Consider the following 12,316-nt stretch of genomic DNA (forward strand, 5'->3'; position numbering starts at 1 on the left):
GTCATTTAATGTGTTGTGTTTACCTTGTGTGACCACAGAGCTGTCATTTAATGTGTTGTGTTTACCTTGTGTGACCACAGAGCTGTCATTTAATGTGTTGTGTTTACCTTGTGTGACCACAGAGCTGTCATTTAATGTGTTGTGTTTACCTTGTGTGCTAATGCCGCCGCACTCCTATCTTAATTTTCCTTTCAGGAAAGAAGAGGCGTCTTAACTTCATCGAGTGTAGCAATGACATCAATACAATGATTGACTAGGCAAAGGTTGCTGACGTGGTAAGTTAATTTGTGTATGGTAGTTGAAGCCAAAATGTCAGAATTTCAAAGGGATCGATAACTAGATCGAATTGTACTTCTTATGATATTGGAGTACGTACAGTGACTATTTGTGAGTCCCAAATGACATCCTATTCACTATATAGTACACAGGACCCATATGGCTCTGGTCAAAAGTAGGTCATTATATAGCAAGTAGGTTGCCATTTGAGATGGACATATGAGACAATTGAATTGAACCCAGGCTTCCTTACCAGACAATAAAAATAGACTTGACGTGGGGCTATCAGTGAGCTAAAGACTGACATCCCTGTGGTCCACCAGGTGCTGATGCTCATTAACGCCAGCTTCGGCTTTGAGATGGAGACCTTTGAGTTCCTCAACATCTGCCAGGTGCACGGCTTCCCGCGCATCATGGGCGTGCTCACCCACCTGGACTCGTTCCGCAATAACAAGGCCCTTCGCAAGACCAAGAAGCGGCTCAAGCATCGCTTCTGGACTGAGGTCTACCAGGTCAGCCCCGAATTAGAATGAGAAACTTTTTATCTTTGGTTTCACACCATAAATTGTATTAGCAATTGTGTGTAAGTGTGAGTGAGTCCATGCAAATAGTCTCTTAAAATGCAGGTGAGTACAGGTAGACTGGTCTGTACAGGTAGATGGGTCTCTGCAGGTAGACAGCTTAGGGTTAGCTGCTCAACAGTCTTATGGACTGGAGGTAGAAGCTGTCTCGGAACCTGTTCGTCCGAGACCTGATGCTCAGGTACTGCCTGCCGGAAGGTAGCTGAGAGAGCAGTCCGTGGCTGGAATCCTTGGCGATCTTCCAAACTTTCTCAGTGACCGCCTGGTGTAGATGTCCTGCTGCCTGCATGACTGGGCAGTCTTCACCACCCTCTGTAGAGCCTTGTGGTTCAGGCCGGGTAGTTGCCGTACCAGGCGGCGATGCAGCCAGACAGAATGCTCTCAATGGTGCACCTGTAAAGGTCCCTGAGGATCTGAGGGGCCAAGCCAAACCTCTACAGCCGTCCTGTAGTCTACGATCACCTCCTTGGTTTTCCTGAGGTTGAGAGGTTATTGTCCTGGCACAACTCTGCCAGGGCTCTAACCACCTATCTGTAGGCTTTCTCGTCATTGTCGGTGATCAGCCCTATCACCGTCGTGTCATCAGCAAACTTGATGATGGAGTTGGTTTGACCAGGTTTTTTTGTGAAGTATTTTTTTTATTGGTTTTCACAAATCTATTCAAACGGTACTGAGCATGGATAATACCAAAAGAAACAACAACTGAACACCATACTGTAACTAAATATATACAATCTATATATATACACAATCTATAGCTAGCACATTTCATATTTAATTTCTTGGCAAGAGCTGAGATATTTCTGATGTGCTAGATAAACCTAGGAGTTAAATTAGCGGCGTTGGCCAGTCTGTGCCAACCCTGCACGTCCCCATCATACATCCTGCGACTCAGCTTTTTTCTCTTGTGCTATCGAAGTGACAAGTTGACTTGTGATTTTCTTAGGCTTGTCTTGATAAGACGTTTAAAAAAGTGCACACTCTCTGTCAGAGCTTGTAAATGTGTTATGTGTTAAAGGCTAACAATCTCATAAACAAGACGTACGGAACCTAATCCAACACAAGTCCCTTTCCTGAACAGTGTTCCACGTCCCCTCTTTGTTCCCACAGGGTGCCAAACTCTTCTACCTCTCCGGTATGGTGTACGGGGAGTACCAGACCCAGGAGGTCAAGAACCTGGGCCGCTTCATCTCCGTCATGAAGTTCCGCCCGCTGGTGTGGCAGCAATCTCATCCCTACGTCGTGGCCGACCGGTGAGTGTCCAGACCTTTTAGAGCAATGTGCTTGTAATGGAACGTAGCCAGAACTCATTCAGAGTAGGGAAAGTGACATGGATCAAATCAACTAACTACCAGGGAGAAGCAGTACCCGAGCTTTGGGCAAGTGGTGTGTACTGTATGTTGCTATTATTGTTTTGTAAATGCTATGCTGCTGTTGAATGGTGCCATGTATGGTTGTGTGTAACAGAGCTGTTTTCTAATAGAAGTAATGTTTATGGTTTGTGTGTGTGTTGTGCACACTTGCGTGCCTGTGAGCGATGGATCCTAGCACCCTGCTTCCGTTTTCAAATGTTCTTGTTGAACTGTACCCCTTCACTGTTCCTCGATCACACTCGCCATCTACACAGCATGGAGGATTTGACGGACCCTGAGATGGTGAGGGTGGACCCCAAGTGTGATCGTACTGTATCTCTCTATGGCTACCTGAGAGGGACATACTTGAAGAATAAAGGCCAGGTCCATATCCCTGGTATGTATGCTCATTGGGTTAAGAGCAAATAAGAATCTGAGCCCTTTTGAGGAACACTAACTTGTAGAGAAGAGATTAATTTAATACTGCATCAATACTCTCACACCTAGCACATATTGAGATGCACTATTCACATTCACCTATGTATTTAGCAAATAAACAGCATGTGGTTACTGCGGTGGTGTGTTCGGGAAATGTTTCACTCCTACACAGTTGTACAAAAGTGGGGTTTTGAAAACATCGATTCTGAAAGCTATATTGTCTTAACATTGGGCAATTTGGTTTGAAGCCTAACACATGATGGCACCCTCTGCAGGTGTGGGGGACTATGCGGTGGCAGACATCAGCTTCCTGCCAGACCCCTGCGCTCTGCCTGAAGCTCAGAAGAAGAGGGCGCTGAACGAGAAGGAGCGGCTGCTCTACGCTCCCATGGCAGGGGTCGGGGGGGGGGGTCGTGTACAATAAGGACGCAGTGTACATCGACCTGCCCGGCGGCCACGTCAATCAAGAACAGGTCAGTTCCAACCCCTGGGCCATGTTCAGTAAAACACTGAAACATTTAACAAAAAATAAAAAAACAATGTATTTTTATTGGTCAAAGTCAGATAGTTGATAGATGTGATATGGAAGTCCTCCTGAATATAATTGACTCCTGTTATATACAATGGCTTGAGACTGTTGTAATGAGTGTACTAAACCAAAAGTGTCATGGGCCATTGAAAATTCCCTCTCCCCTGAACCTAGATAATGTCCAGAGAATTTTTGTAATGTAATTTTGGTAACACGCTCCTTTAATCAGTCATTTCTGTCCCGTGTCCACTAGGAGGAGGTCCGTCCCACCACAGAGTTGGGCCAATCCCTCATCGGTACACACACCACCCTGGATGCCAAGATGGCCGCCAGCAAAGTCTCACTATTCACAGGGGCGGCTGCCCTGACCCCCGGGGAAGTGGAGGAGGAGGAGAACGGGTGAGTGACGCTCGCGCAACAACATCTTGGAAATCTCAAATGATACCCTATTCCATATATTGATTGTGCGCTACTTTTGAAAGCCACTAAGGAATAATTTGAGACACAGCCTCATTGTTGAAATTAGTTAGACTAATTGTCAAGAGTCGCAGCCCTAAAATCTGTCAGTCCTTGCAATTTTGAGAGTCGCTACATTTCTCTAGTCCTAATCCTCAGCTTTATAGCAAACCAAGTGGCTGCCGTTTTGTTCTTTTATGAAATAAAAAGTGGACCCTTAAATAAAGGAATAAAGAAAATGATATACATTTTTGCCTCTGACTTGTGTTGGTCTCCATCTTGTCTTACAGGCTGACGTCAGGACCCCAGGAGAGCCGAGTCTGGGACCCTGAGACACAGCGAGAGAGGAGGAAGGCTGTCTTCACTGAAGAGGAAGATGATGACGATGATGACAGCGAGGGTAGCAGTGACGAAGAGGGGGATGAGGAAGGAGAGTCTGAAGAAGAGGATGAGGGGGAAAACAAAGGGGAAGAAGAAGAACCTGTTATGAAGAAAGAGGCAAAGGACAGAATTGAACCAAAAGAGAAGCAAGGAATAAAGACCATCCCTTCGGTGAAGAGACAGAAGATGGAGGAAAGGAAAGTGGAGAAAGAGCCAGTGGTGGAGGTACCTGCCTTTGCAGACAGTGAGGATGAGCTGGAAATGAGTGAGGAGGAGGAAGGAGAAGGGGGGAAGGGAGAGCGGGAGAGTGAAGGAGAGGAAAGTGATTCGGAGGGGGAAGACGATGAAGAAGACGGTGCAGTGGAAAAGGGTGATCTCAAACCAATAGACTCGGGTCATTGCTCGGAGGAAGATGCGAGTGATTCAATAGAAGATGACTGTGAAACCAATGTCTCGGGCAAAGAAAGCAAGAAGTCAAATGCCACCTCCAAAATGGAAGAGGAAGATGAGGAGATGGAGGGAGGAGAGCTGTGGTATGAAAGTGCAGGTAATATTCAGTCTATTCAGCGTATTTCCATTGTGACCCCTCCCCCTTGTCTATACTACCTCTTCAGGGTCCACAGATTTTGTTCAATAATGCTGGTCTGAGTTTAATACCAAGTTGAGTACTTGAATCAGGTGTGTTAGTGGCAGGCTGGAACAAAAACCTGCACACACTGGTGTAAGCAATATTGTGATGGATGCACCTTACTCCAACAGTTGTCTGTTGAATTCAAAACCAACCTAGCCCTTACTCTCTAGGCACTCCTGTAGATCTGACTGGACTGGATAGGTTTCTTGCCTTGTGATAGGATAATCTAATGACCTATCCAATCATATTAAATTTACAGGACTGCCTAGGAGCTAAGGGTCGATTTAGCATTCAGAATGCGTGCTTCGGTCTGCCATATTGCTTTCGCCTTGTGAATACTGATGGGGAGGGGAAGTGGCCAAATGGAACAAGAACTGAAGTTGGAATCAATAATTAATTTGACCTTTGACCCTAACCCACCTCATGTTTCTCAGGGGCACTGCGGTGGAAGGAGGGTCTGCAACAGAAAGCGTCAGAGGCGTTTCTACGGCAACAGCGCGCCGCCCCCAACCTGCGTAAACTGGTGTACGGCACAGGTAACGTCTCCTCCCCGGTTTCAGTAACAATATTATAATTTTTTGCTGTTAATTTTACTGCCATTTTCCCTTTCATCCTAATGTCATGGCGGTCTTGTTTGTTGGGCACTAGTCTATTCATTAATGCACACTATAGCAAAACGTTTAGCAATGAGAATGAGCATTTGTTATTGGACTATTTTGCCCCATTTGCTTCTGTTTGTGCCTAGCCTTGATTTCTGACTGACTACGCTTGTCTCCTTCAGTGGCAGAGGATGATCGTGATGGGGAGGAGGATGAAGAGGAGCTGGGAGGGCTGTTTCGAGTCAGCCGCCCCGAGAAGGGCAAGAAGCATCGTGCGGATGGTGTGGACTGCTCCCGTTTTGACCCCGATGCCGCTCGCAATTGGGACCTGGAAGAGGTAAAAGAAATCTACAAAACCATATTGTAGCACCCCTTTCCTTTGTCCCATCTCTTTTACTACAGGGTTTTATCTTCCTCTGGGACCCCAAGGGTTGCACATTTTTGTTTTAACCCAGCACTAGCACACCTTATTTGGCACTGGACATTTTAAAGTGTGGAAAGACCAACAGTTGGAAGAAATGCATTAAGTAAGACGTTAGAAGGAGCTATGGATGGAGGCATCCATACATTTCCTATTCTTACCTGGGTTGGGGTCAATATAATTTAGTTTCCATCAATTCAAGAGATGAATTAAATTTATATGAGAATATTTTTTTCTAATTGATATAAATATTGTTTCCTCAGATGCTGGACTCGATACGGGGCTGTTTTGTGACGGGGAAATGGGAAGACGATCAAGATGATGCTACATTGCTGAAAGAGGATGGTAAGGAGTTGCTGCTCGTTTCTCAATAATGTTGGGATTGTTTTCATTACTTTCTTTGTCTTATCCTTAAGTGCGTTATAACTACAGATTGCATTTAAAATGGGACAAATTGCAAAGGTCGACTCCTGTGTTCACATCAAATAGGGTAAGCAGAGAGCAGTTGAAATTCATCTTCCCCAATTCAAATTATTTTCATGTGCTCCGGATATGGGCTCATATTCCCAACAGAGTAGTCCCAATCCATCAGGGCTATGTACTGTATAGCAGAAGTCCACTGTTCATTATCACCCCCTTGCTAACTCGCTCTTCTTTTCTCTTTTAGAGGAGCTGTATGGCGACTTTGAGGACTTGGAGACAGGGGCAGTGCACAAGGGGAAAGCTGGCAAGCAGAAGGACCAAGCCAAGGAAGAAAGTGATGATGATGATGAAGAGGAGGAGAAGCTGATGATGGTGGACAACGAGACCCAGAAGAACAAGCGTCTGGAGAAGAAACGGCGGCTGAAGGAGCGTTTCGACACGGAGTACGACGACGGAGACGCCACCTACTTTGACGACCTCAAGGAGGAGATGCAAAAACAGGCAGAGGTGAGGGGTTATGGGGTCATAGGTAAACGTTTGATATGACAGGAGGCAGAAGTCTCTTGCCCTGTTTGAGTACTTCAGAAATGCCTCCTTTGTCCTTGATGTAATCACAGATAAAAAAAAATGAGTGGGGGTTACAGTCAGGTGGGAGAAACAGTGGGAAGGGTGGATGCAGGCAATGTTCCCTAAATGTTTTTGTCACTGAGCAAATTTCAGGTCTGCTGAGCGCGAACTTTAATTTGTGAACTTCTGGTGCACGTTTACTGTGCACACTCAGGCTGTACCTGCTTTAAGTTCGTTTTAACAGTGGCCAAGTAGCCTACTGTGGCTATTTGATCATAATGTAGGCCATACAAAAACAATGGAGAACATTTTTGCATGGAAATAGCTGTTCTATCATTCAGCCTGCAGTAGCAGCCAATATGTGGTGTTCAATGCCTACATTTCATTAGACTTAAAAAAATACAAATACAGTTAAAGTGGGAAGTTTACATATCCCTTAGCCAAATACATGTAAACTCAGTTTTTCACAATTCCTGACATTTAATCCTAGTAAAAATTCACGGTCTTAGGTCAGTTAGGGTCACCACTTTATTTTAAGAATGTGAAATGTCAGAATAATAGTAGAGAATGATTTATTTCAGCTTGTACTTCTTTCATCACATTCCCAGTGGGTCAGAAGTTTACATACTCAATTATGCCTGTTTAACTTGGGTCAAATGTGTAGCCTTCCACAAGCTTCCCACAATAAGTTGGGTGAATTTTGGCCTATTCCTCCTGACAGAGCTGGTGTAACTGTCAGGTTGTAGGCCTCCTTGCTCGCACACGTTTTTTCAGTTCTGCCCACAAATAATAGTTTCTATAGTATTGAGGTCAGGTCTTTGTGATGGCTTCTCCAATACCTTGACTTTGTTGTCCTTAAGCCATATTGTCACAACTGGAAGTATGCTTGTGGTCATTGTCCATTTGGAAGACCCATTTGCGACCAAGCTTTAACTTCCTGACTGATGTCTTGAGATGTTGCTTCAATATATCCACATAATTGTCCTTCCTCATGATGAAGTGCACCAGTCCCTATTGCAGCAAAGCACCCCCAGAATATGATGCTGCCACGCACGTGCTTCACTGTTGGGATGGTGTTCTTCGGCTTGCAAGCCTCCCCCTTTATCCTCCAAACATAACGATGGTCATTATGGCCAAACAGTTCTATTTTTGTTTCATCAGAACAGAGGACATTTCTCTAAAAAGTACGATTTGTCCCCATGTGCGTTGCAAACCGTAGTCTGGCTTTTTTATGGTGGTTTTGGAGCAGTGGCCACTTCCTTGTTTCCTTGTCGATATAGGACTCGTTTTACTGTGGATATAGATACTTTTGTACCGGTTTCCTCCAGCATCTTCACAAGGTTCTTTGCTGCTGTTCTGGAATTGATTTGCACTTTTCGCACACCAAAGTACATTAATCTCTAGGAGACAGAACACGTCTCCTTCCTGAGCGGTATGATGGCTGCGTGGTCTCACTACCAATTGACTCAAATTATGTCAATTAGCCTATCAGAAGCTTCTAAAGCAATGACATCATTTCCTGGAATTTTCCAAGCTGTTTAAAGGCACAGTCAACTTAGTGTATGTAAACTTCTGACCCACTGGAATTGTGATACAGTGAATTATAAGTGAAATAATCTGTCTGTAAACAATTGTCGGAAAAATGACTTGTGTCATGCACAAAGTAGATGTCCTAACCGACTTGCCAAAACTATAGTTTGTTAACAAGAAATTTGTGGAGTGGTTGAAAAACAAGTTTAAATGACTCCAACCTAAGTGTATGTAAACTTCCGACTTCAACTGTGTATGTATATTTTTTTTACATGCAGGCTTGAAGTTAATCTGTTTATCCAAGGAGGTAACTGAAAAATGTTATTTTATGCAAGAAACCACAAATTCATTATTATTCCCATACCATTATTACAGAGAATCAGACAAATTATGCTACCCTCTGCTTATTGGCTACTTATTCAAGACCGTCTCAAAATCCAACACTTCCCCTTTAAGAGATTAAAAAGCTCAGTACCTGACTTGCTTTTCAAAGATGGCTAGAAATGTACACATTTTGTGCTCTTGTTGGAAGCAACCACTCCCCCATTGTTGACTATAAATGAGCTATACCAGGGCTAATAACTCACTAAGTAGCCAAGAATATGAACAACTGTGAACACGTGGCAACATGCAGCTCTCACTTTGATCTCAAAACAAGCGCATCTACTCAAGACCGCTCATACTGTAGCCTAAACACAGTACAGTTGAAAGTGAATGACACAGATCCATATGGCAATGGCTATTTGCATATAGGCCTACTGCAGCTCTGATTGGTTATGGCGCACCGGTCTGTGTAGAATACTGCGGAGTCATGCCTGACAATGCAATAGAATCCTACTCCAAGAAAATCTCTTGAATATTTAGTTTTGCATACGGAATCTTGCAGTTAGTTCTGTTTTCGGTACATTACATTGAAAGTGGCTAGTATTGCGTTGATGCATTCACAATTGCCACAGTAGAGCGAAACGTTGTAGTGCTAATTAAAGGGGAAAACTGTAGAAAGTTGAGTGACGTTCAACCTCAAGCTTCTGTGCGCGCTCTCATATTTCTTCTACACACAGCTTAGAGGGAACATTGGATGCAAGGCATTGTCTCCAGTGGGGAGCTTCGCATATGTGACATGGCTGGAGTGTTACCACTGCGCGTAATCACAGATCTGAATTGATTGGATTGGGGAGTGAACAGGGTGGTAAACTTACTTGCACCTACCCAACCACCAGATCTGTGCTTACGTCTAAGAAACAAGGAAGGATACATTTGGAAATTATTGAAGCGGGGTCAAGGTAACATCTTAGTATGCCCAAAAGGAAACCAAAGTTGTCTGTGGTATTCCGATCAGACATTGGGTCATGTTCATGAGGCACAATGGGGGAAAATCGGTCTTAAAACGCAAAACAAAATTGTGCATGCTTTTTTTTTTCTTTAAAAAAAAATCCACTTACAGGACTGTCAACCTTGGCACTCACACAAAGTATATTCAGTATGTGGCCCGTGTGGGATTCAAACCAACAACCCTGATGTTGACAGCACCATGTTCTAACCCACTGAACCTTTCATTTCACCACAATCTCTAAACATTTCCTCTTCCTTTCTGAACCGGGCTGAGTTTGAGGACGTGGATGACGAGACACGGGTCCAGTACGAGGGCTTCCGGCCTGGCATGTATGTCCGTCTGGAGATCCCCTCCCTGCCCTGCGAGTTTGTCACCAACTTTGACCCCCACTATCCCATCATCTTCGGGGCTCTAGGTGCCAGCGAGGGGAATGTAGGCTACCTGCAGGTAAGTGAAGGGTTAACGAGTCAGGCTCTATTTAATTTAAATTGAAATAGAGTGCATTGGACTTCCAGTTCAAGAACAAACTCCTTGACTGTGTCTGAAATATCACCCTACATACAGGGACGTACCATTGAGACCGATGTTTATTTTACAAGGGAGCCCTGAGTCACACAAATGCCTGACACAATTATAACAATCCAAGACGGGAGCATGAAATATACAAAAATCTATTTTGAAAAACGCATGCATTCCTCTGTAAAAAGGTAATTTACCAATTCCCTGAAATGTCTGAAAGGCAATGGTGCGTCCAATTGTAGGGTATTCTGAAATGTGTTCCATGTATGTGGCACGTAAAAACTAAAGGCTGTTTTACCTAAATCAGTAATGAGAACAGGGATTTCAAGAATTACTGTGCGCGAGTAAGGTATTTGTACTTCTGTAGGTCAGGAGCGATGTAGTATGGTAGTTTCTGCACGAGCGCTTTATAAATTAAGAGAAGGCCATGTTCTCTGCGTTGCCAATGATGGCCAGTCTACTTCCTGATACAGATCACAGTGACGGAAAGTCAACTGAATTATTTATTCTATCACGCGAAAGGCACAATCTGTTTCTGTAGAAGAAGCCCATCTTAATTCTGTTTCTTCGTTAGCTCATCTACATGTTTTAAATTACTACTTGTCATCGATCCAAATGCCAAGGTATTTATGAGTGGACGTGCTCCATTCAGCGTGCAGATATGTCTGAGCTCCGGAGAACAGAATATACTTTGTTTTATCTGCATTCAGTACCAGTTCGACATTTTAAAGCAGTCTGCAGATCAGCTATAGCCTGGTTCAAAGAGGAGGCAGAGTACAGCACAATGTCATCAGCATAAGTGTAGCTTACAGTTTTTGACTAAGGAACCAATATCGTTTATGTACAGTGGGAATAGTATTTGCCATAAATCAGTGATGTAGTGGTGCCTGGAGAAGTGGCTACATAGGCCTAAACTCACTCTCACACTTTATTTTAAACAGAATGTTTTAAGTCCACAACAATGCTTATACCATATCAGGAGACCACTTTTGAGGTCTGGGGAAAAATCTAAGAAATTTTACATTTTGAGTGTAGTTACCCTTTAATTCAACTGCAGGCATCTAGCACTGTTCGGTTAGCTGTGTTTCTATATTGCACATGAGATGGAGTTTGCAAAACAAATGGTCACTGGATTGATATCATTCTGCCAGGTAGGCATAGGCTACTTTGTAGCTAGTTAACATTTAATTGAAGGTTTTTGGGAAAACCTTTCCATCTACCAGAAGATGGTTAGGCCCATCATTAGCGTCACCAAATTTTTTCTGCTCCTTAATTGTTTGAAACCTTGTTTTATTAAGTACTTTGCTTCAAAGTCGCATATAGCCAAAACATTGAGAAAAAATATTTATCCTTTAATTAACTAGGCAAGTCAGTTAAGAATAAATTCTTATTTACAATGATGGCCTACAACAGCCAAACCCGGACAAGCTGGGCCAATTGTGCACCGCCCCATGGGACTACCAATCACGGCCGGTTGTGATACAGCCTGGATTCGAACCAGGGTGTCTGTAGTAATGCCTCTAGCACTGAGATGCAGTGCCTTAAACCGCTGCGTCACTCCGGAGCCCCAAACCCACTATAGAAATGTGGAGGTAATTATTTTAAAGACTTCGCTCTCCTGTGGTATTGGTTTTAAAATCAACTTTCTTTCATTGTTTAGCAGCCAAAAGCATTATCCTAGTCATATTAGCAACCCCTGATAGTTGTTGCATCTTTAGATCTCCCCTTCTAAATTTCTTATCTCTTCTGATAGTGCCTCTGTACTGCATCACACCGATGTAAAGAAGCTAGCTAGCTACATGGAAGTAAGAGTAAGATTAAACATAATTGTTTCTAGTTGAGGTTAGTGACAAATTAAGTGTCCTGGCTTCGCATCAGTTCAAAAGATTGAGGAGTGGCTGAAGAGACCACCTACGAGCTGTGTGGGAGAGCCGCACAGATCAGCTCAGTCAAATTGCGCAACTGAAATATGTAAATTCTGCTGATGAGAAGATGGCATAAAATATTCTGCAAGCATCCTTCTGATTGGACAAAAAAGATGAAAAGGAGCTTCACGTCAAATTAAATGTCCTTTAGTCTCGCATGGAATTCTCGTCTCATCACATTTTTGTTGACTAAAATGAAAAATAAATTGTAATAATTATAGTTTTATATTAGGTTCTTGGTCACCACCCTGACAAAGGTCTTTCTTGCCTGGTTGTTCAGTTTGGTCGAACTGCCAACTCTAAGCAGAGTATTTCCATATATTTTTCAATTTCCCAATGATGGAGGCCGCTGTGC

The 12,316-nt window shown here is 43.5% G+C and overlaps 1 protein-coding gene across 1 annotated transcript in view; it reads left to right on the plus strand.

The window, feature by feature from the left end:
- Window positions 1-12,316, plus strand: part of LOC110534710 (ribosome biogenesis protein BMS1 homolog) — a 32,524-nt gene that overhangs the window by 3,935 nt on the left and 16,273 nt on the right. Inside the window, 13 exon segments of the mRNA XM_036945726.1 lie at window positions 196-275; window positions 600-788; window positions 1,968-2,110; window positions 2,485-2,606; window positions 2,923-3,047; window positions 3,049-3,120; window positions 3,430-3,575; window positions 3,923-4,560; window positions 5,079-5,180; window positions 5,426-5,580; window positions 5,928-6,009; window positions 6,332-6,594; window positions 9,776-9,964. Coding sequence (XP_036801621.1) covers window positions 196-275; window positions 600-788; window positions 1,968-2,110; window positions 2,485-2,606; window positions 2,923-3,047; window positions 3,049-3,120; window positions 3,430-3,575; window positions 3,923-4,560; window positions 5,079-5,180; window positions 5,426-5,580; window positions 5,928-6,009; window positions 6,332-6,594; window positions 9,776-9,964 — 2,306 coding nt within the window.

This window comes from Oncorhynchus mykiss, chromosome 2, assembly GCF_013265735.2.
Source record: "Oncorhynchus mykiss isolate Arlee chromosome 2, USDA_OmykA_1.1, whole genome shotgun sequence".
NCBI classification, from domain to species: Eukaryota; Metazoa; Chordata; class Actinopteri; order Salmoniformes; family Salmonidae; genus Oncorhynchus; species Oncorhynchus mykiss.